This window comes from Ylistrum balloti, unplaced genomic scaffold, assembly GCF_031769215.1.
Source record: "Ylistrum balloti isolate Yb309-2 unplaced genomic scaffold, AGI_CSIRO_Ybal_v1 Utg369678, whole genome shotgun sequence".
In the NCBI taxonomy this organism is placed as follows: Eukaryota; Metazoa; Mollusca; class Bivalvia; order Pectinida; family Pectinidae; genus Ylistrum; species Ylistrum balloti.
Window position 1 is genome coordinate 357,554 of NW_026781920.1, and position 27,290 is coordinate 384,843.

The 27,290-nt window shown below is 35.0% G+C and overlaps 1 protein-coding gene across 1 annotated transcript in view; it reads right to left on the reverse strand.

Moving 5' to 3' along the window:
• LOC132563990 (uncharacterized) overlaps positions 1-27,290 on the reverse strand; it is a 162,087-nt gene that overhangs the window by 6,515 nt on the left and 128,282 nt on the right. Inside the window, exons 115-145 of the mRNA XM_060228745.1 lie at positions 26,607-26,762; positions 25,863-26,046; positions 25,157-25,350; positions 24,172-24,363; positions 23,668-23,782; positions 22,158-22,799; positions 21,471-21,697; positions 20,578-20,670; positions 19,848-20,222; positions 19,370-19,446; positions 19,018-19,081; positions 18,180-18,386; positions 17,571-17,679; positions 17,061-17,169; positions 15,743-15,948; positions 14,857-14,963; positions 14,084-14,239; positions 13,753-13,933; positions 13,203-13,390; positions 12,273-12,488; positions 11,988-12,102; positions 10,316-11,671; positions 8,462-8,698; positions 7,782-8,026; positions 6,166-6,258; positions 5,539-5,928; positions 4,884-4,960; positions 3,969-4,032; positions 3,354-3,554; positions 2,749-2,851; positions 704-818 (exon numbers count right to left, since the gene is read on the reverse strand). Coding sequence (XP_060084728.1) covers positions 704-818; positions 2,749-2,851; positions 3,354-3,554; positions 3,969-4,032; positions 4,884-4,960; positions 5,539-5,928; positions 6,166-6,258; positions 7,782-8,026; positions 8,462-8,698; positions 10,316-11,671; positions 11,988-12,102; positions 12,273-12,488; positions 13,203-13,390; positions 13,753-13,933; positions 14,084-14,239; positions 14,857-14,963; positions 15,743-15,948; positions 17,061-17,169; positions 17,571-17,679; positions 18,180-18,386; positions 19,018-19,081; positions 19,370-19,446; positions 19,848-20,222; positions 20,578-20,670; positions 21,471-21,697; positions 22,158-22,799; positions 23,668-23,782; positions 24,172-24,363; positions 25,157-25,350; positions 25,863-26,046; positions 26,607-26,762 — 6,794 coding nt within the window. The remainder of the gene's footprint in view (positions 1-703; positions 819-2,748; positions 2,852-3,353; positions 3,555-3,968; positions 4,033-4,883; positions 4,961-5,538; positions 5,929-6,165; positions 6,259-7,781; positions 8,027-8,461; positions 8,699-10,315; positions 11,672-11,987; positions 12,103-12,272; positions 12,489-13,202; positions 13,391-13,752; positions 13,934-14,083; positions 14,240-14,856; positions 14,964-15,742; positions 15,949-17,060; positions 17,170-17,570; positions 17,680-18,179; positions 18,387-19,017; positions 19,082-19,369; positions 19,447-19,847; positions 20,223-20,577; positions 20,671-21,470; positions 21,698-22,157; positions 22,800-23,667; positions 23,783-24,171; positions 24,364-25,156; positions 25,351-25,862; positions 26,047-26,606; positions 26,763-27,290) is intronic.

Sequence of the window (27,290 nt, forward strand, 5' to 3'; positions counted from 1 at the left end):
GAAAAAGTTTACTTTTTACCATATTAACACACCATACAGCATAAACAACATCTACCAGTCAATTTCCAAGTGTTTTACTACTGAAACGTATGAAAAACGCTTGTCACTTTTCTATTTTTGATACTTATTATTTTTTGAATACACATATTGTTGGGCAATTCCTACATACCACCCTGCCCTACTAGGGAGTAACATAAACATGTTTCTAATGTTCACAGGTGTCACAAAGGAAAGAAGGCATATTTACAGCAACGTCTAAAGATGTCCTGAAGGATGCAGAAGCACTTTGATTTCTCCAGATGTCATGAGTACGGAAATACTTAAAAGTACCCATGAAATCAATAGAAATAAAACCCCACCAGACTAATAATACCACAGTTTTATATGTTCAATCAGAAAAAACTTTCAGTCATACAAAAGTGTTATTTCAGACCACATTCAATTAGATACAGGAGAGCCATTCAATGAATTAAACTGCATCATACAGCTGTTTTGTCCTTCTAGGGCTATTCAGTGATGCCAACACCTTAAAATTTCAAGCCTCTGGGGCGAATGAGGAAAATCCAAAGTGATCAAACGACAGGGAGGTAAACTAGCCCCATAATTGAATCAATTCTGCAATTTTCATATGTCTGATAATTTTAGAGTTGAGTACATGTGTATATTCTGAATCATGTCATTATTCTAACGAAGAAAACCTCACCTCCAGGATCGACTAAAGTCATTTGGTCGGTCTGCTGCATTGGTGACAGTATACGTTACACCATCAGCACCCACAAGATCGTTATCCTTGACCCCATCATATTTTCCACACAGACCTGAAATACATCAATTTAAAATAGATATTACATCTCACTCACAATTTTTTTACTGGGTTAATAGCCCTGTCAACAGTCATTTCAAGGCAGGGTCTCTTTGTAATAGCTGTTGGAGACCTTACTGAACACAACTAAGGACATGGACACAACCACATAAGTAAAGACTGGATCATTTCTTAGCTCCTTACACAAACTGCCATGAGCAGAGAGTGTGAAACCACAGGTCTCTGATTGTTATCCAAGGGAATGAAGGCCAGCCTACAATCCAATCTTAAAACTTGAAAAACTTGAAAGAGTTTTGGAAACATTTTGATCCAGTTGTGTTGTCAAATGTTCATGATGTAGGTGCCAAATAATAGATGTCTGAACATGATTTTTAAAAGCTTCAAAAACATTGTAAAGATATTCAAGACAAAGATTTAAATTTCTTATCTCCTTTAAAACACTTAAAATTATCAATAGGAAGAATGTAATTTACCTACCACATAATAAACCCGCCCTATTACAAACAATTACTGAAATAATGCTTAGCAATAATCCCAATCCCCAATTTTCTGTACCTGGTGACCCTACATGGAAAACTTACTGAACCAGTCAAAAAGCCTGATTCATTCTCAGTCACCTAGAGGTTAGTATCAAAATCATTTCTAGCAATACAGTCCCAATATCACGCCACCATAGTCATTAGGCAATAAACCAGTTTCTGACAATAAGCCCACCCATCACATATACCAGATAGAACAAATATTAATTCCATGTAAAGGAAATAACATGATAAAATAAGAAGAGTACAAATTTGTCAACAAAGCTTTTCTGTCTTTTGTCAGCTTATTCAGGCAGATTATATCTGTATCATTATTGTTCAGGAGAATTAAAAACCAATATTTTTAATATTGTTTCATGATAAGTCTGCCCCCTTTTTTTTTGTCAGAACCTCAGTCTGAGTCATGAGGTAATGTGATCGTCACCTGAGGTCCTGTAATAAGCCAACCCTCACTCTGAGTCAGAGGTAATATGTTGCCCCATTGGGTCATGTAACAAACCCATCCCTGACTTTGAGTCAGAAGTAATGTGTTGGCCCCTTCGGGTCCTGGCCCATGCCTGACTTTGATTCAAAAGTAATGTGTTGGCCACCTGGGGTCCTGTAATAAGCCCATCCCTGACTTTGAGTCAGATGTAATGTGCTGCCCCCTGGGTTCATGTAACAAACCCATCCCTGACTTTGAGTCAGAAGTAATGTGTTGGCCCCTTCAGGTCCTGGCCCATGCCTGACTTTGAGTCTGAGGTGATATGTTGGCCACATGGGGTCCTGTAATAAGCCCATCCCTGACTTTGAGTCATATGTAATGTGTTGGCTTTATGGTCATGTCCTGTAATAAACCTATCCCTGACTCTGAGTTTGGAGTAATGTGTTGGCCACTTGGGTTCCTGTAATAAGCCCATCCCTGACTTTGAGTCAGATGTAATGTGTTGCCCCCTGGGGTCCTGTAATAAGTATTTGCCCGACTTTAAGTTAGAAGTAATGTGTTGGCTTTATGGACATGTCCTGTAATAAACTTATCACTGACTTTGAGTCACAAGTAATGTGTTGGCTCCTGTGCTTATTGTAAGATATTATTGTAATCAGTATGCAATAAGGGAAAACAATATGAAATTTTGGATCAAAATCAGAGATTTAGATCATGGCAGGACAGTTTCTAAATCATAGTATTTGATGGAAATTCGACGTAACAGCAATAGATATGGGTGAGCTTATTGGTGAAAGTCAGACCAACACAGAATATGTTTCATGTTATGATTTGTTTCATTTTTGAATGTTTCTTTAATGTTTTAACAAGTCATTCAAGTCCCAAGGAACTCTTCTAAAACAGATTTTAATAATAATGATAATTATTATAGTAGTACACAGTACATATAAGTATGGTCGTACCCTCTGTCTTGTTCACATCCAAAACTGATGCCTCAATGTAAATGTTCATGTATTTGTCTTGGTCGTTCATCAATATCACCTTAGTGCCGGTTGGCAGGTAAATCTACAGACAAAAACAGAGCAGTTTTAGTTTAAAAAATTGTCCACAAAAGCATGCTTTACTTTGAAAGATATTGTAGGGGATGTTAGGCTAACAAAGGGAGATAATTACAAGCACCCAATGAAAACAGATGAAGTCAGATAATAAGGTAATATAAGGACAAATTACAATGATAGAGGGTAGTCACTAGTGTTGCTTGGCTGGTGATGACTACTTCATCAGAATATCCTGTTCAGGGAGATAATTCATTAGGACAGACCTTAATAAGGAGAGAAAATCACTTCATCAGAGCAGACCTTGATAAGGGGAGAGAAGAACTTTAACTAGAGGTACATTTATAAGAGAAGACAAGAACTTCATCAGGGCAGACCTTGATAAGGGAAGATAATCACTCACTGGGACAAACCTTGATCAGTAGAGATAATAACTTTAACTATGGGTAAATTTATAAGGGGAGATAATAACTTCATCAGGCAAGACCTGAATCAAGTTAGGGGATAATTACCTCATACTTGTTACCATCCTGTGCCTGGTAGATTTTGGAGCCAACAGTCAGCTGAGAAGTGATGAAAAGTCTTCGACTAATTGGATAGGCCTGGAGTGCTCCAGGTATACACTTGTCAACTTTGATAACATCATCCCCTGATCGGACCAGAGCTCCACAGTTGCATGTTCCTTGTTCACACCTCACAAACAGTGCTCGAACCTGGACAAATTAATTACATTTTTCAACCAATGAAATTTCTCACAGGTAAATATGCAATTTTTTTAAACTTAGAAACAAGTCATATTACCAAGTTTTCAAAATTCTTGCCTTCATATGCTTATTTTGAATTGTTTTCATTTGTTTTATATGATCTATATAAGATATGAGAATCAAGTTGTTTATATGGTATTAAATATTGTCAATGTAACAAAAATTGTGCTTTTAATGTTACCTTGAAAGTGCCAAAATAAAAATATCTTCATCTGATTTGAAGAAATACTGACATTGTTTTATTTTCATTACTGTAAAGTTGTTAATTTTTTTGGAAGATTAATTTTTTTATTAAATTCATGGGTCCTTTAAATCTACTTAACTGAAAATATATGAATTTACAGTACATGACATTTTTCTTACCTCTGTTTGGTATTCTGAATTCTGGTACATAATATACTCTCCAGGTATGAAATGGTCATACAATCTGCCAATGAAAGATCGAACTGTGATATCACATATGGCATAGTTAATATATATCTGACCTTTCACATTCACCTAAATAGTAAATTTCTGGAAATTACAGGATATGAAGTTTGATGGTTGTCAAGCATGTGTGCTTTCTCTTTCCATATATCAATGATTACAATAAAAATATGAGAGCACTCATCTGACTCATCAGTCAACAGAGGTTCCATAAAGGAGAGAAAGGAAGGGAGATCACTCTATATCTCTGTCGTCATGGCTCATGGGATTTTAGGGAGAACAGGATTTTTTAATCTTTTGTTTTTTGGTTACAAAGATGGGTGCAGGTATTGTATTTGCATACTAAAGTTATGGTAATTATTACCGAAATGAAATTAGCAAATGCTTTATTTTGTGAACTTACCTCTTCACACATATTCACAAATACATGATTTAGTCAATGCTGACCAATAAATGACTTTAAATTCATAAATGATGAGCCTTTAAGAGACCTGGACTCTTCAAGACTCTGATATCAGTTAACAAAGCAACATGGAAGCCATCCAGAGTTATTTAGGTACAAATAATAGTGAGGGATTTGAATTTGCAATTGACTCTCCTCGCTTATTGATGCAAAAATCAATCCAACGTGAAATATAGGCAATATAAAGCAAATTAGGATTTTTGAATCTCTGACAATTTATGGCAAATCAAATGATAAGGTGATAGAAATTATCCACTTTGTAAATGTTTCTTTCTCCCATTTGTGTCATGAATATTGCAGTACATTGAGTTTAACAATACTCAAATTCTTTTTTTTTTAAAACCAGATTTTCATCTTCAGAAGTTCTTTGTTGCTGTGTTGTTACTTACGTGCCATCAAATGTTTTCATATGAGGATCATTCTGAGAATGACAGAAGCCAGTCAGGTTGGAATCTTCTATTATCACCTGAAACCAGTTACGTAACAACAATAATTTTACTAACATACAAACATGCAATTTTTTTTCAGTATAGATATTGGTGCTATTATTTAAAATGAATTTTTCCACAACAACCATAATGGAATATAAAAGTTTGATATGAGATTTGAGTGTCAAAATTCCTTTGATACTATTAAAGTATTCAGGGAATTTTCAATATGCCGATTTTATGGATTATAAAAGATATCGTATTTTGATTTTATTTCAATCTGAAACAGTTCTCTTGTTACGGAAAAACACTGATTTACAGAAATGTCTTTTGATGTATTTTTTCTTTGTTTTTCAGGCAGGATCTCCTTTCAAAAACTGGTTGCTACATAATTGAACATCATTTGGGAGGCCCATCACACACTATCCACAGCATCTAATGGGTGTAAAAAATTCTACCTAAAGACAAACAAACAACAGCATAGGATGGCCCATGCTTTCAGTTTCCTGAGAAACACGAATTAGAGAGTGAAATACACGTCTAAGGCACACCTGAAGTGGCAAAATTTAATTATCTACTACTTACAGACTTGCAAAAACATATCAAACAAACTTACAGTGACATTCTTAAGAAGAATTTCACTTGTTTGGCCACCAGCATTGTCCATCATCACTATGTTGAGCGTTCTGTTTCTTGGACCACTTATCAAATTGTCAACAACAGCTTTGATTCTCACTACAAAGTTTTGATTGGAATTGTCGGCTGTGGCCCCACAGGTTGCTGTGGTAGCGTTAGTGGCAGTGGTGTGGATGGCCAGGTCTGGGATGACGGAGCCATCTGTACACAACCTCTGGCCTGTGCCTTTGACCACTTGGGTTTTCATCTGGATGTTACAGGATTGGCCATACTTGACTGCACAGAAGTAGCCGACAGTCTGGGTCAGGGAAATTCTTATTTCATACGATGGATCTCCTTCTCTTACAGTTATTACAGCACCTTCATTGACCTGAAAAAAGGTGATAAGTACATGGTAGAACATTATTTCAAATGTATGAGAAACACTTTGCTGTAGGCAGAGTTCCTTTTTTCATAAATACTGATGAATTTGCGGAACAGTTGAACTTAGACAAATAGCCACTCCCTGTGGTACAGAGCCTTTGTATTTCTTATAATAGCAAGAGTCCCAACTTTGGAGATTCTTGTCAATAGGCAGTAAAAATACAAGAGCAAAGCTATCATTTACCGTGACTGTGAAGACGATACTGTCACTGCTTAGAGGTGGGCTTACACCATTTCCACATCTGTCAGGGTTCCAAACAACCACTGCACACCGAATCTGTGATACAGGTAAAACATATTTACATGTCAAGGTCATACAAAAACCTATAAGGTCATGTATAAAATAAACTATATAAACAAATCAACAGATCTACATTACTGTGAAATTTCAATTTTTGTGTGTTTTTTTTAATTTTTGTTCAATTCATAAGTTTTCATCTGTAAATTCATATGTTCATGTACTGCTATAAGGAGCAAATTTAAAGAGCAACATTTAGTAATGAAATTTAGAGTTCACTCAAAGTTATTTTTGGAAAAAACAACAAAAATACCTGTTTTTTTATGGCAAACATTTAAACCTTAAAGCCATACAAAGACTCCCCACCTTCTGAATGTCTTGTATATATGTAATACAGGTAAAATCCTTTCCAGGGTCATATAAAAGCCCACTAAGTCATGTATTACAGAAACTATATGTAACAGGTAACACACATTTCAAGGTCATACAAAAGCCCAAAAGATCATGAATTGTAGCAACTATATGTATCGTGTAAAACCCATCTAAAGGTCATATAAACCCCCACAATATCATGGATTACAGAAACTAAATGTAATAGATCAAACACATCTGAAGGTCATAAAAAATCTCACAGGGTCATGGATTACAGCAAATATATCTAACAAGTAAAACCCATCTCAAGGTCATACAAAATCCCACAAGGTCATGAATTATAGCAACTATATGTAACAGGTAACACACATATCAAGGTCATACAAAATCCCACAAGGTCTTGGATTACAGCAAGTATATGTAACAGGTAACACACATCTCAAGCTCATACAAAATCCCACAAGAAGATTACATTAAGTATATGTAACAGACAAAACACATGTAAAGGTCATACAAAAACCCAGAAGGTCCTGGATTACAACAAATATATGTAACAAGTAAACCAATCTCAAGGTCACACAAAATTGCACAAGGTCATGGATAATGTCAACTATAAGTAGGAATCACTCTTCTGTCAGTAAATCCATGCCTGGTAAACTGATAGTATATCCAAATATCTGTTGTTAAATAAGTAGAAAATACTTTAGATTATCCTTTAATAAGCACACCTCCTGACTTGGAATCAGAAGTAATGTGTCTTAGCCCCTAAAACTTACTGCGGAATAAACAAGGGAAATTATTCTAGGGTCCAATGGCCATCGTAATTTGTAAAGTCAATATATGTGGAATATAAACATTAACATCACTTATTTAACAACAATTGTAAAACAAGCTATCAGCTTATATTAATCACTCTTGTTGGCCCCAATGGCAGCATGCGAGAGGTCTTACTGTGAAAGGATATTAAAGTACCCAAGGCAACCCACATGGTCAAGCAAGATGACCCCTACCAATTCACAGTCTATCAGGGAATTGAACCACAGTATTACTCAACCACTGATAAATTTTTTAGAACACAAAAGCTCTCATTAACATACATTTAATAATGACATCATACTGATAACACAATTTTACAAGTTTCCCTGAAAACTCCTGGTCTGCACAATTTAAAGCTTTTTAAGTGGACTTACTCCTGTGGTCAGTAGACCTGCACTACTGGACAACTCTGTGGTCTCGAGAAGATTGGTGGTCACTCCAGAGGTCAGATTGACAGTCTTAGTAAGAGATTCCCCAACATACCACCAGATGGCATGCTGAGCCCCCTGTTCTGTTGATGTAGTGATACTACAGTCATAGGAAACTTTACCCAAGTTTGCAGCGACGGTATGAGTGAGGACCGGTTGTGTGGCGATATTTGGGTAACTGTCTAGGGAACCTGGGTGGAATAAAACAAATTCAATGTTGGTAATATTTCAAAATCATTTACTAAGAAGGCTTTTATTATTACAGAAACATGGAAGTCAACTTTATTTACAAGAAGTCTCTCTGCTTGTACCTTCCGCCCCCCCCCCCCCCCATATTCTTTTTAAGTCTATCCTCTTTAAACATCAGTTCTGCCATTTATTCATCTGTTATGACCCCTCCCTCTGGATTACTAAAACATGAACTCAGCAGAGGTATTGTCAAAATGAAACTCTCCCAACATTGGTTAGATTAAATCCCTGATAGAGTGATGAAATTGATTCTATATGGACGAAAGGAGGAGGCGGCAGGACAAATATGGGTAATACTACATGCTACCACATTGAAATGATTGGGCATAAATACTACATGGAATGAAAGACAAATTATAAAAACAACAATATCTCACCTGTACAAGCTGTTGTTGGTGCCACAGTGGTTGTTGTTGTTGTGGCTACAGTTGAAGTTGATGTTGTTGGTGCCACAGTGGTTGTCGTTGTGGCTACAGTTGAAGTTGATGTTGTTGGTGCCACAGTGGTTGACGTTGTGGCTACAGTTGAAGTTGATGTTGCTGGTGCCACAGTGGTTGTTGTTGTGGCTACAGTTGTTTGTGTTGGAGTGGTTGTGGCTACAGTTGATGTTGTTGCTGTTTTCCATTAAAAAATTAACATGTGAATTATACATAAATTTGAGAAATTTGAGTACCACAATATCCTTTTAATTAATGACATCATTATAACCTTAAATAAAAAATAAAATATGAGGTCCATACAACATCTACAAATCAGTTTTAAATGCTAGTTTCCTAAACCTGGACTATAATCTCTCAAAATTTTGCTTCAATCTCATTCATCAAGATATTTTATGCAGAACTTTTTCTTGTATCAATTAGCAGTATATCAATATTGATCAGAAACAGAATTGAAATTAAAAAGAGTGAAAATGAGAAAAAACAACATACTTATTACATAACTCTTAAAATGAAACAACATATGGTTTATACAGAATACATTAAGCAAAGGGAAAAAATTAAACAAATAAAAAAAGAAAGATTAGCAGAATACACATAAAAGCAAGAAAAGGGGCATAACTCTTGAAATTATGAACAATGTTTTCTGAACACTGAATGCAGGATAAAGTGACAGCCATTATATGAAACTTTTAAAGCCAAATTTCATCAGGATGGGGTGCATGATGTATGGACAAACAGACAAGGATGAACAGACAGACATGGGCTGTATGATCTATGGACAAACAGACAGGGATGAACAGATGGACATGGGCTGCGGAATATATAGACAGAGATGAACAAACAGACATGGGCTACAGGATATATGGACAAACAGACAAAGGGAATGCTAAAGGGCAAAAGTATATGTAAATGAAAATAAAAATGTCAGTGAAAACATAAGCTAATAACAATACAATTAAAATAGTTATGAGTTAAATTGTGAAAAAAAAAGATAATGAAATTAGTTTGTGTACGCATGTATCAGCTATGTAAATCTTACATGATAGTAAAGGCTGACACAAAAAAATGATTACAATTAAACAAAAGATAGGCACAACAAATCAGAGTATATAAGTATATTATATAATTAATACAACAATAAAAAAGAAAAGAAATAAAAGAAAACAAAAGTAAGATAAAGCATAATTTTTTTCTATGACATAACTGTTCCATTCAAAGTTATTTTTTTTACTAATGTAATGAATTAAATGATTTTTATGTGACCCATTCACAGTAAAATGGTTACATATGTAACCATGTGACCAGTTTCACCTGTATAACACATCACTTATCAATAACAACCGCATTTGAAACCAATCCAATATTAATATATTATTGATTTTGTAAGTGTGACAAAACAATACACAGCAATCAAAATGCAGTAAGCTTAGAAAATATCAGATTTAAAATCAAAAGATTTATGACCAAAATAAAGGATGTTATTTTCTGCCCTCTGATATGGCAAAGCAGGAACTTGATTTTTCATTTTTGATTGTGGCAAAGAAGAAATTTGATTTTCTGCTGCAAGCATAGGAAAGAAGGAATTTGATTTTCTGTCGCAAACATGGCAAAGGTAGAATTTTCGAAATCAATCACCAAAATCACATGGAAAAATTTCTTGCTTATTGAGTGACATGGTATGTCGACACAACGGAAAACTTTGAATGTATACAGTTTTAAAGTTGGGATGTTGGGTGTGCGTGCAGTACTGTAGGGTTTTTATAAGTTGAATACATGTATACTGGTAGTTACCACTGCTGGTTTGCTCCGTCGTAGTAGTGGCATCAGTAGTAGTAGTGGAGGTCATCTCAGCTGTACTACTTGGTAGTGTGGATTCAGTAGTGGTGATTTCTGCAGTGGTAGCTTCTGCAGTGGTTGTAGTAGTGGGTAGTGGAGTAGAAGTGGAAGTGGGTATTTTAGTGGAAGTGATTTCTGCAGTGGTAGTGGTTTCTGAAGTGGAAGTGATTTCTGAAGTGGTAGTGGTAGTGGGTGTTTCAGAAGAAATAGTTTCTGAAGTGGTAATTGGTGCTGTGGTTAGAGTAGTAAGAGTTATATTAGTTGTTGATTCAGTGGTTGTACCTTCCGTTGTGGTGACCTGCTCTGTCGTGGTAGAGGGCGGGTTTGTGGTCGAAGTTGCAACCTCTGTGGTAGTTGAGGGCAGTTTTGTGGTTGAAGTCGTAACTTCTGCAGTGGTCGAAGGAAGTTTTGTGGTTGAGGTTGCAACTTCCAAAGTGGTCGAGAGCGATTGTGTGGTCGTAGTTGTAACCTCCGTAGAGGTCAAAGGTTGTGTGGTCGAGGTCGTAGGGGGCATAGTGGTAGATGTAGAAAGCTCCGCAGAAGTAGAAGTTGTGAGAATTGGAGTACTGGTTGTTGTACCTGATTCTGTGGTTGTGGTGGTAACCTGTTCAGTGGTAGATGTGGTTTCCGTGGTAGTAGTGGTCACTGCTTCAGTTGTAGTGGTCATGACCTCTGTTGTTGTTTCAACATCCAGAACATCTGCAATTTCTTTACATGCTTCAGTTATTTCCCATCCTTCAATGACGATATTGGCGTATACATTCAATGTACCAGAATAGCCTATAAACAATGTTGTCACCCGGGTTACGGATACTGTTCGAGATATAAACTGAGTCGTCGAGGCAACAACTTCACCGTCAAAGTACAATGCCAATCCAGTCTGTATACTCCATGAAAACTCTATGTTCACAAAAACGTTAACCTGTAGACGTGTCGTATAAACTGTCCACTCTGCTGTCGCCGTGGAAACTGTTAAGTAAAGTCGACTATGACGATAATACATTGCCACACCATATCCATCAGGCTGATCTCCACCAAAATTTAAGATGTACATGTTTTCAGTGAAGGTCACAACCTTGACATTGAAGCCCATTGTTAAACCAAGTCCACAGGTGGTGAGGTCCGTAATACAGGTGCTCAACTGACCACTAAGGTCAATGTACTGACTGACACCATCCAATTGTATTGCTTGACCACTGAGTCCAGTCACGAGCGTTGGATTCCCAATCAAATTGAAGCTAGCAGATGAGGTAACCAGAACATTGACGTTGATGGACACAAAGAAGAACGACACCACTGTAATATCGACACCTGAAAAACAAAGAAAATTGCCTATGTAACATCATGAAATTTGTGGTTAAAACTCTAGACATCCTTTCAAGGGTAAAATTTTTCATGGATATCTCAAAACTATATATTTTTTTCTCGTAGGGCCCAAAGTAGCAAATTGGTCACATTTGGTGACCAGTTATTAGCCCATAAAGCACCTGAAACACGACTCGAAAGCGGAAAAAAAAAATCAAAACATTATTGGTCTTTGACTCACTTTTCCAATAGGCACAAAGATTTTGTCTATAACCATGAAAACAAAGACATGGGCAATTTTTGAACTTAAAGTGATACTCACTAGAAATTACCGACCATGAGTCAGCACTCAGACTAGCATTACAAATTTCCAGAGGAGATGCAGGGTTGAAAAATCCATTACCGTAGCAATCATTCGAAATGAAGCACACATTTGACTGAAATTGAATAAAATGCATTTTCATATTTAGGTAAAATCAAAATAAAAAAAAATTATCAGAAAATTAAAAATTACACTTAAAAATAAACTTTCAATAATTTCTTTTTCTCAGGACAAACTTCCCTCTATCAGATCTTAATACATATATAAAAGTTCCACAAAACCCACCTTTGGTTGACATCCATTCACATTGCACTCGTAACATATAGGGTTAAAGGTGACAAACAGGATTGCTGTAGTGATGACCACGCCCCCTCCAGCATTGCTTACGGTGATGTTGAAAGAACCGGCATCAGGTAGGTCACAGATCACCTGTTCACTACTCACATAGGTAGCAGTCACTGTTAAAGTGTTACCAGTTGCTACGTAGGTTGTCGTTGTTTTCTTTATTTAAGAACAAACATGTTTTCTTTAGTAATTAAGTATTATTTATCATCATTATTTTTCTTATTAAATCTCAGAGAACTGCTTCGTACTGCATAATACCTAAATATTTTAGAATGGTGGGTTGAAGGGTTCTAGTTTTTGGTTATAATTTTGTGGAATAACCTGGTGCTAAACCACATCTCAGAAATCTGTAAAGAAATATTTTTCCTGCTCACAAGTCACTCATGGAATCTGTTACAAAAAAACATCCTTGTGATCCTTATCATTTATTGACAAGGAGCCATTTCCATTTAGAATTTCAATGGTTATTTTGTTCTGAAAATCACTTCAATCCCTCAATGTAAATATTCGCAGGGAACATGTGTTATCAGACTGACAGCTGCATCACTTCTTCATAACAATGCTCAATAAACTGCTGTCATTCCAAACAAAAGAAATAGTGCTCAACACAGCAATTACGGTATTAAGAAAAGTTTCCACTTTCAAATTCATATGAAAAATACAAATTAGATTTGTAATCATACTATTAGACATGATTGCTGATAATGATGACATAAAGAAATATATTAATGAAACTGTTCTTGAATTTCAGGTATTTGGTGAATCAGGGAATATAAATGCAATTTTTGTTTCAAGCTATAAACATCATATTTGAATGCAGCTATATGCATGGAACTGTAATGAGTGACATTTTATTAACCTGTAACTTACCTCCATCCTCTGTAGTATACAGACAAGTCCAGCCCCCTCTATGAATCCTTCACCTGTGATGGTGACTTGCTGACAAGAAAAGCGTGTGATGTCACAGAAAGGTTCGGGAAGGACATCCACGGCTGGAATGTCCTCCATAATGATAGAGCAATCCTCGCCCTTGAAACCAGTATTACACTCGCACACCTCTGAAAAGTATTGTTTAATGTCATCAAACATACTACAACACATTCGTATGATCGCCCATATAATTTGAAAAAGACAACTTCCTGATTTTTTTCATAATATTGCTCCAAAGATACACAAGCATAAATTATGCAGGCATATCATATTAAAATCATCATGATTTAATTTCATGAACAAGTCCTTGTTTCATAACTTATAAAATACAATATTACACCAGATAAGAAAAGTTTTCTTGAGGCCAAAACAGTCCTCATACATCATACATTTATCATAGATTTTCATAGTAAAAATAAAACCTCAAGTGTTCTCATCAAAGAACATTGTGAACAAAGCCTTTCTTATATATGAATAAAGCCTTACTTACGCTCAATACAATTGCCGTTACCACTACAGAGACCAGGACACAATGAGTCTATCACTCCAGGGTCTGGAGCGGGGATTCCTCCCACTGTGATCCAAAGTTCAACATTGATCTCCATCTGAATTGTGCACAACTGTAAAATAGCCGACAGAGCTTCATCTGCCCAGTCAGCATCATCCATGATCTATAAATAGACAAAAGGTCATCCATGATCTATAAATAGACATAGGTCATCCACATTCTATAAATAGACACAAGGTCACCCAAAATCTATAATTAGACACAAATCCATAAATGATTCAGTCTAAGTGACAAATACTGCTGATATCTTTACCTGAAGGTCTGCAACACAGGAGTCAAGGGAAGCAGCAAACCCAATGTTGGGGATGTCCCTGCAGTTCTGGAATGCTACGGTACCTTCTATGTACGTCTTACAAAGGTTCAGTGCATCAGCCTCAGTAAGGCCATTAGGAGTTGGCCAAGTGAAGTCCTGAAATCAAAAGATTTTTGGCATTTAAGAAAAATTAAAGAAACATTTTTGGTACACTTCCTTGGTAAAACTTGTGTTTGACCTAATTATTAGTGATTGTGTTCCTGTTAGTTCAAATATGAAAGATTGATGTAAATCTATCAAATAATCATTAGTTTTTAAAGATTATAGATGCTATTTAATTACATAGCACCATCAACCCATCAAATTCTGAGCATTTAGTTTTCATTGATATTTCTTATTATTTTTGAATTTTTCTTTTTTTTATTTAACTTGTTTTTTTCTGTATTCAGCAGTTTACTTGTTGTTTAGGCTATCATCTGTCAGCAAAATTTCTTGTTATCTTAAGGGCAGAGAGTACAAACAGATATTTAAATTCAACACTAATTGTTAGCAAGATCATTTGCAATATACCTGTTATCTCTATCTATGTTTAAATGCAATGCTATACAAGGCAGTATTTTTCTTTATCAATATGAGAAATAAAAAGAACATTCTGCGATGTCATTGCCATATAATGCAGATGAAATTAGATTTAAATTTACTTTTTATATTTTATTTTTTTATTTGCTTTGAAATTTCTTATTTGAAAATTTACAACCTGATTCTATCCTTACCTCCGCAATGTATGTCACATTAAAATCAAACAATATCTCTGGTTCTGTCGAGTAACATTTTGTTGGTGGCTGTGACCTCTTCAGATAGGTTGCTGTCATATCCACGCCTGGCAATTACAAAACACAAAACATGATACTCCAAAATTAAATCTACAATATTTATTAAATCTTTGAATTTGTTTGCTTTATTTCTACATATACTGTCCTTGAATAAATTTCATTTTTGCATTTAGGGTCTGGTCATTCAAATCATTTCTACAAGAAAATTTTCTTTGCTTTTTCCACTACCTCAATTCTTTTCTTTCATAAAAAATAGGGGGAAAACAAAGATTTTTTAGGCCAGAATTTTTACACTAATATTTGCCCATTTGTTTTTGATGGGCCTTTTTCAAATAATAATCTTTTTCTTTTGATAATTTAGAATTTTTCCAGAGAAAAGTGATTTTTTTCCCCGTTAATCACCGTCATTACTCCGAGACTCATTTAGAATCACAGGTCTCAAGTTGTCTGAAGTCAAAAGTCCAACTTGCTTTTGACTAAAATTAACCACAACCTATGGTACAGCAATATCTGTATACAGACAAGCCCCCTTCAGAAGTGGTCTCTGAAACTAGGTGGTCACTTGGTAATCTTGGTAAATACTAGCCGAAATATATCGCCGGGCTAAAGAGAACGTCTCTTCAGTTTGATTGGTTGATCCTAAGACTAGCACGCCAGATGTCCTGGTTCAAATCCTAGCCACATCATTGAAATAAATAATGACCTTTGTTACACTGGCATCCAGGTGGTCACTTGAGAGAGGTGGTCTCCAGTAAATGATACTGTAATGGGCTGTACATATCAATCGTACTTGCCAAAACAACTTTACATGACAAAAGTTATTTACCATATCGAGATCTTTTCTTTCTTTTTACAGTTTCATCTGCAATGTTCTCCAAAGACAGAGGCAGGTTACAGGACAAAAGGTCAAGGTTATTTGTACAGATCATGCCATCAACATCACAATCACAGTATGTCTCCATAGTTACAGGCGGGGGCACGTCCTCTGGACAAATTCCATTGTACAGACTCTCTATTCCCATTTCTGTTACCCTATTAGAACACAAATGACAATACTGTAACATCATTAACTTCCGATGGGATTCTCTTTCATCTGAATTCGTCAGTGCTCTAAATGAATTCATATGTCTACAAAATGATAAACAGATAAAAGTTGACATGGCACAAATGGATTTCTTGCACAAGATTTATCCACAAAATCAAGTGCCAAGGAAGATGGAAATTTTTCAAATTCCATTTAACATAAGCTCACTCATCTGACATATCTCCAGGTGAAATCCAGTGTTTTAACCCAATGATGCTTTGGTGAATTTTGCAAATATAAAATTGAGCAGTTATCAAAATACCAATCAGTAAGACAATTTGGAGAGTTAAGCTAGTTTTCTTGGTATATAACCTCATGATAAGCCTGGATTGAATTGTAGTAGCTGGTGGCTACCACATTGAACAACATACAGGAGGCCTATCGCATGCTATCAAAAGCAGACTGCACAGGATGGTCTGTAATCTTATTTTCCTGAGAAAAACAAAAGTCACAAGGAGGGATAAACAGAATACAGTTTGAGTCTTCACATGATGTTGTTAAGATTAATGTTCTACTGACCAAGCTATGGCAACTCCTTAGAAAGAGTTAAGATTATGAAACCAAGAATGGGAGCATGTGAATCTTCTCTTTTGGTATCAGTTAAGGTCATGCAATAAAAGAGCTCATCTAAATTAAATCCAACTTCCAATCAACACACATTTCTATTGAACATTTTAGAATTTTTTGTGTGTTAATTCATAAATACATCAAATCCCACGTAATAAAATGCTTTAAATGCAGTCCTTTTCATAAAATTTGCCTTTCAGCCATTTTCAAAATATTTACGTTCACTTTATCAGTTGCAATTGAAGATTTAACATTTTCCATTGTCAAGGGAGGTAACCACTCTGCTTTTAGGTTTTAGTTTGTATATATTACAAACACATCAAAGAAAACTCTGAAGACTTCCTGATGATAAAAGAGGATTTTTAAGGTAGGAATATTTAAAAAAAAAACTTCCAAGGCTTTCCAGACATGACAGTGAACTCAAAGTATATATAAGCTGAATTCTAGGATTTTCATTTCTGTATGAACCATTTCTTATGAACATGAACTCTACCTCCAACTTCTAGAGAATTCTTTTGGCCGTTTTTCTGTTCCAAAATATTCTGTTCCATCAGGTAATATCAGATCATTGGAAGATTCATCATCAAAATTTCCACATAGACCTGATTGGACAAAAAACATTTCTCAGAGTAAAAGTAGAAAATGCATGTACTGATAAACAGTAAATACTGTATTTCTCATGTAATAATTTCATGTCTTGAAATAAGCCTATCACTGGTAATAATTCCATATTTGGTAATAAGTCTATGACTAGTAATAATCTAAGTTCTGGTAATAAGCCCATGTTTGGCAAAAAGCCCTTACTGTAAATTTTCATTTCTTTCAAATCTTAACCCATTTATTCATTTCTCAACACACTAAAAGAATCCTTATTTGATTTAAACCTTGTTAGTGGAATTTGTGATAACAAAATCAAGTGCCCACATAATTTGGAATGCAGGAAAATGTACCTGATTTTAACAGTATATTGACAACTTAAGCCTGTACAACTACAAAATTTTACCTTCAGCATTGCCATAATCAATTGCAGCAGCTTTGTAAAACACATTGATGAATTCCTTTTTCTTTCCAGCAATCTTCACGGTGACATATCCACCCGTTGGTAGCACAATCTACAGTAATAAGTTCAAGATAACATTTACATCCAACTTACTTTGATCATTTCTATAGTATTATGTTTATCTCTAAATGACCCCCTACTTGCTAACTCTGTCTCTAAGTATTATTTTAAGAATGTTAAGATCATTTCTAAAAAAAGTAACTTTATTGCTTATAATCCTTAGAAAGTTATTGTAACTTGCCTCTACAATTGACATTGCTGAACAAATCACTTAAAAGTCCTTAAATGTACAGTTCTTAAGAAGAAGATTTACTAAGTACAGTCTCTAAGATTAGAGTGTGGTTCTCAAGGAGATTTACAAATCAGTTACAACATCCTTACAATTATAGTCCATCACAAGGTTTTCAAATAACTGATGACAGCATTGACAATTATAGTTCTGAAGAAGAATATAATATCAATGTCTTCCTGAATTTCCTTTCTAATTATTGTTAATTAAAGTCACCAGCATTTACATTCAATTTTCTGATGTAGAACTAATTGCTGACAAACCTTGTAAGCCTTTCCGTTGTTGAAGCTGACAACATAAGTTCCTGCTGTCAGGCCACCATTGACGTACATTCGTGGAATCAGTGGTGCCTTTTTGCCATTATCCTTGTCCCCACATCTGTCAATTACAATGACATCATCACCTGCCCTAACTGCCACTGCACAGTTACATGAAGCTCGACCATTACATCTACGATAGAATGCTCTCACCTGTAAAAAAAAAAAAAATAAAAAAATCAAATGTTTTTCAGTTACTAATGTTGATTCATTTGTAGGAAAATTATTTATATAATAATTTGCAGTGTATCAATCACAAATTACAATAAAGACTGTTCTTTTCAATGGGTTTTGTTTTCTGCTATTTTCAAGAATGAAATGTAATCAAGCACAATTAATATCTATGAAAAGAAAATAACATGAAGACCAATTGGCTGTTTCACGGGAAATACATCTGCTTCGATTTAAAGTATTTAACTATTGAGATAAAAAATCTTTCGTTGCATTTGTATGTTATCTGCAATTTTTTGAAATTACCATGAACAATGAAACTTGTCAATAACTTGAAGTACATTCGAAGGTGGATCTACTACAAAAGGACATGAAACATTAGAGAAACTCTGCATGGGCTGAAGGAAGAACAATCACTGGATAATGTAAAAGTTGATCTTCAAAATTATTCAGTTGGTTGTTTTAGCAGAGTCTATGAAACTAACTTTCCTTTCCTTTAACTATTTAACGTTCACAATTCTCGAAACAACAAAAATTAGAACCCCTCAAGATTAACGACCCTTACAGTCACCTTCAACTTAAGTACAATAGCTACTCTACACAAAAAACTCACCTCATACGGTAAAGTCTTGTGTCTAAATAACACAAATTCACCCTCAAAGAAATTGTCATATTTCCTGTAATAGAAAGAAGATTTTCAATCACCAACCTACTGTATATCAGGATATATTTGCATGGTGCAATCTTTAAAAGAATATTCAAAATGTATGGTTTTCATTTTTTAGCAAATGACATTCTTCTATCTTCAAGGTTCAAGAAAATTGAGAATGCATCTTGAAAAGTAAAATGCTGAAAAATAAATTATTTATTTTAAGTTATAGTCATTTGTGAAAATCGGAAAACATTTTTACATTTACATTAGCAAAGATCTGTGAGCTTAATACTTGGTCTAGAAAGATTCTAACCTGCCATCAAACGTGGTGATGTGTGGGTCATTGACTGATCTACATGAGGCTGTGCGATCCTCATCAATCACTTGAACCTAGAAAAATATTCAGACAAATTTCTAATAAATCTGAAATATTGGGGAAAAAAATTAACATTTTTATCAGTGGAGTTTGGTGGGTGGATAAAAGCAACAGATTTTGCAACTGAAATAAAGATCTGATGTGTGTAGGTTTTATCCCCACTCAGTTAGGCAAGTGTCTCTCAGACAGCTAAGAAATGGACTAGTCTTAGCTGGTTTTAGCCCAATGTCTTGGATTGCAAGTGATGAATCTTCCATATGTTGTTCGGTGACACAGTCACCTGCTTTAGCAAGGTGACCCTGCCTCAAAATGACCTAGACTAATGATGTGACAATTACTCCAGCAAAAATCTTAAATGGTATAGACAGGATGTATTGTACATTTACACAAAGATGGACGAAGGGAGATTACTCACTAATATGGACACTGATGTAAATTGTGTTATCGTAGTGCTATCCCACAGCATAGGTGTCAAAAGAACAGTCTGATCCTGGTCATTGTCCTTGAGACCATCAAGAGTTGCTCTGACCTTGATGCACATCTCTGTCATCCAGTTGTTGTTAGTGATGTAGACGGAACAACTGTCATTGCCGTTAACCTGGAACATGGCCTGTGGAAGCATTCGTCCCGAAGGACAATAATTAAGCATTGCCTCTGAGAAATTATGGGATATCTGGATACTGCAGTTGGCATCCATACCACTGCAGAACATTCTTGGAGGAAGTACAGATTTTATTGACACACATTTGGAAATTCCTCCCTCATACACCTTTATCGTTGTCTCTTCAACCTAAAAAAAACAAAAACAAAAACCATCTTTTAAAAATCTTTCAATCATGAATACCAGAGTAAATATTTAGCAATATTTTATGTTTTAAATAAAACTGATCCTCAAATATCAAAAGATAACCAATGATGGTGGTCTCAGTTTGTAAGACAGAATTTTTTGTTTTACAGTCTAGATTTAATTTCTATTTCTATCCCTATTCATATCAACACTTAACTGGCAACACCAACTTTCCCACTAGATTTTAAATCTTACAAGTGTGAGTGTGTGGTGTCTATCTAGAAGTTCCATCACACACCCTTACTGCATTTTGTCAAAGCCAAATGTAGCTGTTTCAGTGTTTAAAATGGTACCTTACCTGTAAAGAAGTCATCAAGGAATCACTCCATCTCTCAGGCCCCATTGTACTGTTACAATGCTCAGCAAAACAGGCCATCACACCACACATAATCTGGAATATACACCATCTTAAAACATTGTATTAATCTCACAATAAGTCCATGTCAGGTAATAAGCCTGTCCATCTATATTGCAGTTCAGCTAAATTGCTAACAATTATTTCACTGTCCAGCAATAATCCCACACATTACTTCAGGTATGTCGTCACTTGTGGGCTTATTACAAGGCAAATATTGTAAAAAAAAAAAACTAGGCCCCAGTTATGGAAAGCAAGGCTGAAATTAAATGGCGCTTCGTAAAAATTGTAATTTTTGACACTGAAAAAACAACCAGTTTCAAAGAAAAATACAACACTTAAAAATATTGACAAAACTACAGTTGTGAAATGATAAATAATGTTCCCAAATTGGCTGAATTCATGTTTGAAAATTTTACCCTTATCTAGCTTTTAGCAACTGGAGTCAAGTATGTCCAGAGGCAATTTTTTTTTAAAACTCTGCACTGTAATTTTGTTCAAATGATCTATCAATTTCTTTAAATTTTTCTTATTTAAAAATCATGGTCGATATTTTTATTCTGATTTCATTTTAAATTAGAAGATATCTATAGAGCATGAATGCCCTATTTCCATGCATAAAAGTATCACTGAAAAATTTGCGGACGTCAAATGTGACATCTGACTCTTTAATCTTGACCAATTACTGCCTCAATATAAGGTTTCATGATACACTATAGTAAAAATGAACAAAATCTGTTAGGAGGTTTGCAAGATATGACATTGATTTGAAACAGGATTTGATGAAACAGGACAGACACCCATGAGTAACACTATCCCCACTTCCCCACCCTTACCTTGCTACCATAAGTAATTTGTCCAAGCATTTCCTCTGTCAATTTACTGGAGTAAGTTTCGTTGCCCAGGTCCTGTGATATCACTGTTCTGTTATCATTGTACCATATAACCTTGTAAAGATAAGACCTAGTTGTCATGGTAATAGGCTTGTAAGTACAGGTTAATGTGACACTGCCGTTAATGACATCCACATCAATTTCAGGCTCTTCTTCAAATAATGGCACCACTGTATACAAATAAAAAAAAATCAACATCAAAATAAACAGAATAAAATGAATCACAAACAAAATATTAGAAATATATTAAATACATAACCCTGATTTTGTTAATGACATTTTTATCAACATTATGAAAAAGACAATGATTAAATCTGGATTTGACAGACACCTAATTCTCCCAGTTTGTCAAAAACATCTCACTATATCTCATTGTAAAATATTTAAATCTAACTCCCACAAAATATTTCTTTTTTTTTTCTCTCTCTTTTATCTGTAGATCGTCTTATACCATCATTAAATATGATGTCATCAACTTTAAAGCAAACTTTTCAAAATGGGTTTTTCACAATTGACAAGAAATAAGATCAGAGAGAAAAAACATGGGATTTCTGATTATCAGGAAAGTAATTCTACAATAATTTTCTACATCAGGTGATTTTTGATGACCATTAAACACACATTACTTACTGTAGGCAATGTTGAGCTGCTGTATGATATCCAAGGAAGCAGGCGTGACGGAGAACCTATCAATGACCATGTCACAGAAACCCTGTCCAGTGAAGGACTGACCAAAGTAAAAGTTTGTGCCCAATGTCAAACTCAAAGTGCCTCTATCAATGTAATTTGTAGTCCTCGCAACTCTCCTGTCATCTAAATAAAGACCAAGGCCTGTCTGTAAACTCCATGAGAACTGGACAAGATAATAACGTCCAATCTTGAACTTGTTCGTATACACAGTCCATTCTCTGGTCCGTGTTGTGATTCTGCAGTAAAGTTTATTCCTTGTAAACCACATAGCATATCCATAATGACCTGGCTCCTCTCCACCGTTACTCAACACATATACTTTTGTTTCAGTGACAGATCTGATTTCGAGTCCAAATGTGAAGGTCACACCAAGGTTGCATAGTCCTATATCGCCAAGGCAACCACTGGTTTGGTCACCAAGATTGAATGCCTGGTCTACACCATTTAGATGAAGTGCAAAACCTCCAAGTGACCCATACACCAGTTGGGGTGAGCCAATCAGATTGAACTGATAATTACCAGCAAATAAGATGGACAACTCAATCCTCAAAAATAGGAAATAGTGGACAGTGATAGTTCCAGCTGAAAGACAGAATATTTATTTCATTTTCCTATGCCAATTCTAAAAAAACATACGCACACAAAAAAAAAAAAAAAAAAAGAAAAATGATAAAACTACTATAAATATCAAATACTTCAACATCTACTGTAATGCCATACATTTTTGTGAAATTTAATTTTTGTGATTTTTCAAAAAATCACTATTCTGTAGATATTTGATTTGATTCTTGGATAAATGTTGGATACTAAATTTACTAAATATTACGAGAGTTTGTGGACATGCAAATTTGTAGATAAAGAGTATACCCTATGAATTCAACAAAATTCATTCCCCATGAAAATTTATATTTTTACAAAAACCAAGAAAACAATTCTGGGTACATGAAATTTTCTACCTAATTCATCAACGAAAATAAGCAAGTATATCATATAAATTTGAGATCTTCAATTTGTCAAGAATTTAAACACAATGGAGAATTAAGTTTTTTTTTTTAATTTGATACACCTTATAAACACAACAAACTAAAATTCCATGTACTACTAAAATCAAGTATTTATGAACAAATTATGCGGAGGCACATTGAGAGGAATCTTAACTGTTTATCACATTATAATGATATGGGCTAAGGGGCTATAACAGCTGTAGTGCTTCAGTATTACCCAGTCAACAAATAAATGCTTAAATAGACATCAAGATATTGAAGCTGCTGGCCGAGCTGTGTACCTGAAAAGAGGCAACTTAACTATATACTGCCAAATAGAATTCTTGGGGGACTTACAAATTACATAATGAAGTAAAATGCCCAAATTGAATGAAGATGAACCACAGCTGAAATACAAATCAAGTATATATAAAATACGATATTCCTACTTAATACTGGTGACTCACCCTGTAACTGTGTCCAGCTTGTGGTGGACTGGCTAATATCACAGACCTCATTTTCATTGTTTTCATTTACTGCTCCATCCTCATAACACTGAGAATTAATTCTACAGATGTCAGTCTGCAAGTAAAGTTTTATATACATGTACAGTGTATAAAGGTCATTCTAAATTTTATGATTTCAATGTCTTGTAGTGTATTTGATAATAAAGATGGGATTTTCCCCAAAATTTGCTTGGAAATTTTTCTCTTTTTAAGATGTTAAATGATTTTGTCATATTTTAAGTTAGTGAACCATAAACATTTTGGGTTTTTTCCCAATCAACTTTCATAAATAGAATAAAGAATACATAACCAAAGAAAAACAAAACTGTCTTGTAAATTTCTGTAATTATATTCTTGTATACAGGGTATGAAATATTTTTAAAAACACATTTAACTTGAACTTGGAAAGAAAGAGACAGACAGCTGACAGACAGAAGACAGCAAACAGACAACAATCAGACTTACCCGATTTATGCAGTAATCAGAAGAATTGCAATAGGTACAAAGTGAGTCATAAACCACGTAATCCAGTCCATCACTGAAGCTAAGTCCATCATTTGTACACTTCACCACTGCATGAAACAGGTCTACTATTGTTGGCAATATACACAAGATGTCCTCGTACGACTGGAAGGTTGCTATTTCCAGAGTCGTTGGCTATGATAATATAAACACACATCAAGTCACTATATACAGTGGACCCTTGTTTGTCAGGACAGCTTTGTTTCCGACCGAAATTGAGTATTCTGGACTGCCAGGTTAAGAAAATTTTTAAACAAAAGGACACCGTCATTCCCATGCTAAATATAATTTAATATTGATAAAATTTATTGTGCAATTTTGTAAGAATGAAATTGCAATTAATTCTCTTTTAAGATTTTAATATAAAAATCCTAGTCATCTCCCTTTGAATGACTCTTCTTATTGAAAGAAAATGATAAACATTATCCGTAGACATCAGAGAATCTAGAATTGCACATACTGTCACCAGTTAATCAACTATAGTAGAAATTTCCCGAGGCAGCTGAGGATGACAATATATACTTTACAAACTGCCGGCAGAGCCCAAAAGGGGAGGGATTGATGTTCCTCCCATATCAGATAAAAATCAGATATTTGGTCTCCTACAAGAAGCTGATTGAATTTCTAGAAGATTTTGGTGCTCAGAGCAGGCCCTATAAGGTCATACAGGGGCAGCATTTTACAAAGTATAAATTAAGATTCTTTTCCTAGTGGTACCAGTAATCTTTCTTGTCAAGGCTAGTTTGAGCACCACAAAAATATATGGTTTTTACAGTACTATAAAGAACTGACCATAAAGTGTCTTTCAGCAAAAACTTGACCTTATCACTGAATGGCTACACTATGGCCCACAGTGGTACCCCTGCTTGTTTTTACAATGTGAAATCAAAATCATAAAACCATGTATGTGTCCTTCATATCATCTTACCCCATCCATAATGTCGAAAGAACAGGACAAATTGGCAGCAGGCAAGAACCCCAAACCAAAGATGGTAATTCTCTCACAGGTGGTTGTTCGACGATCACATATCTGGCCACGCAGAATATCCACTAGAGATGGAGGGTCAGCCAGGATGATGGCACAGTCATCACCACCATAACCATCAAAGCAGGAACACACCCCTGGGTGGGGTTAAAGTTATAAAATTAAAACTTTGTTCACATTGTTTAAACATATCTTGGGGTGCTGAAGTGAATTTTTACATATATCATTAGACAATACAAAATGTGCTTAATACTAACAAATATTTGCCTGGAAGTCAATCTTATGATGTGTCTGGGAGTCTGAAGGTTACTAATACAAAGATGTGAATGTTAACCAAATACAGAATAATAAAGATGTCTATCAAATCTTACCAGAATATTAAATATACTGTAAACGTATACAGGCAGATAGCTATTTCCACAGTCTGGGGTGTATTTTGCAGTTCTTATAGGCAAACTATACACCTGGGTGTTAGTTCTGAGATTTATGTACATATGCAAACCTGTATCACTGATACCATCTTTAAGAGAAAATCATAAACATGTGGGAGATCTCTACAGCCAAATTGCTTAGGACTGTTTTGTGTAATTTGCCCTTTCAACCTTCTCTCCTCCCCCCAAATCAGAAACAGTCAAGACAGATATGGTACCTTCACTACAGTTGCCTTGGTTACTACATTCGTTAGGACAAATGAGGTCAAAGGTGTTGGGAAACTCCACTTCACCATCATCATCCACAACCCAAAGTGTGATGTTTGTCTCCATAGCCAACGTACACTGTTCTGTGATGTCAGAAAGAGCTGTATCCAACCAGTCTACAAATGTTCCCGTAATCTGAAGAAAAATACCAACATGATAAGAAGATGCTGACAATTTATATCAGTCACAGTGTTGGTAGCAAGCTTACAGTAAAATGTATCACTGTAAACTTACATAATTTTGCAGTAATTTTATTTCAGGAATTCTATTTTAGCACTTTTTGCACTAAAAGTATTTATGCTAAAATAAGATTCCTCTAACAGCAATTCTGAATTTCACTTACATGGCAACCACAGTGGATGCACTATTTCATCATTAGGTTACTTTATCAAAAGTGATGATGCACTAAAATGCTTATAGTATCATAATAATACAACTACACAATAATGAAAAATTATAAAATCTTTCTTCCTTGGAGAATTTTCCATCAGAAAACCGTGTACCTCTGACAGAAGATTTTTTGGATTACGCAGGTATTTTTTGTGTTCCACTTACATGAAAGAAAAGTAATCCTTGTTCTTATCCATCATCCTTCCAATATAATAATCAACTGTTTGCAAAAAAATATAGGTACACGGAAATAAGTAATTCTTATTGTTATCTGATTCTTTTTATCTTCCATTTTACAAACTCACCCCAACATCTGTTACACAGGCATCAACTGTGGCCGTGAAATCAACTCCAGGGACAGACACACAGGCATCCCCAGATGCTGATCCTGATATAAATATTGAACAATTCCCGAATGCCATATCATATGTTATACCAGTTGCAGTGGGGAAAACAGGACCCTGAAAAAGGTAAAATCAAAATCTTTTTTTCCTGTAAATTATTAGGGATTGGCAAAAATTAGAAATGAATGTATAAGCTCATATTTTTTGTATAAAAAGAAGAAATAGCTAGAGCTGTAATCCTAAGGATAACTAATACATCCTTGTTTCATTTTAAAGGAAAATTGGACAATATTTCAATTTCAACAAAACAGAAATCCACCTTAGGTTTCTATTGAAACAGTTCTGGAAACACATGATATAACAAATTGTAAGCTTTGATAAGTTTCACCAGTTGACAAAGTTTTATTGAAATTGTTCTTAAGTAAACACCTGTGTATAGTTGACCAGGTTACCATGGCAAACTAAATGTCTGCATGCTTATATATACATGGTTCCTAATATTCCTGTGTTGTATCATCTATATAATTTCATTGAAATTGTGTAAGAAGTGTAGGAGAAACTCTCTGTAATCTGCATACCAATACAAGCTGTACATTGTAGTTATAATCTCACTTTCTTCTTACCATTTAAACTGAAATTTCATAT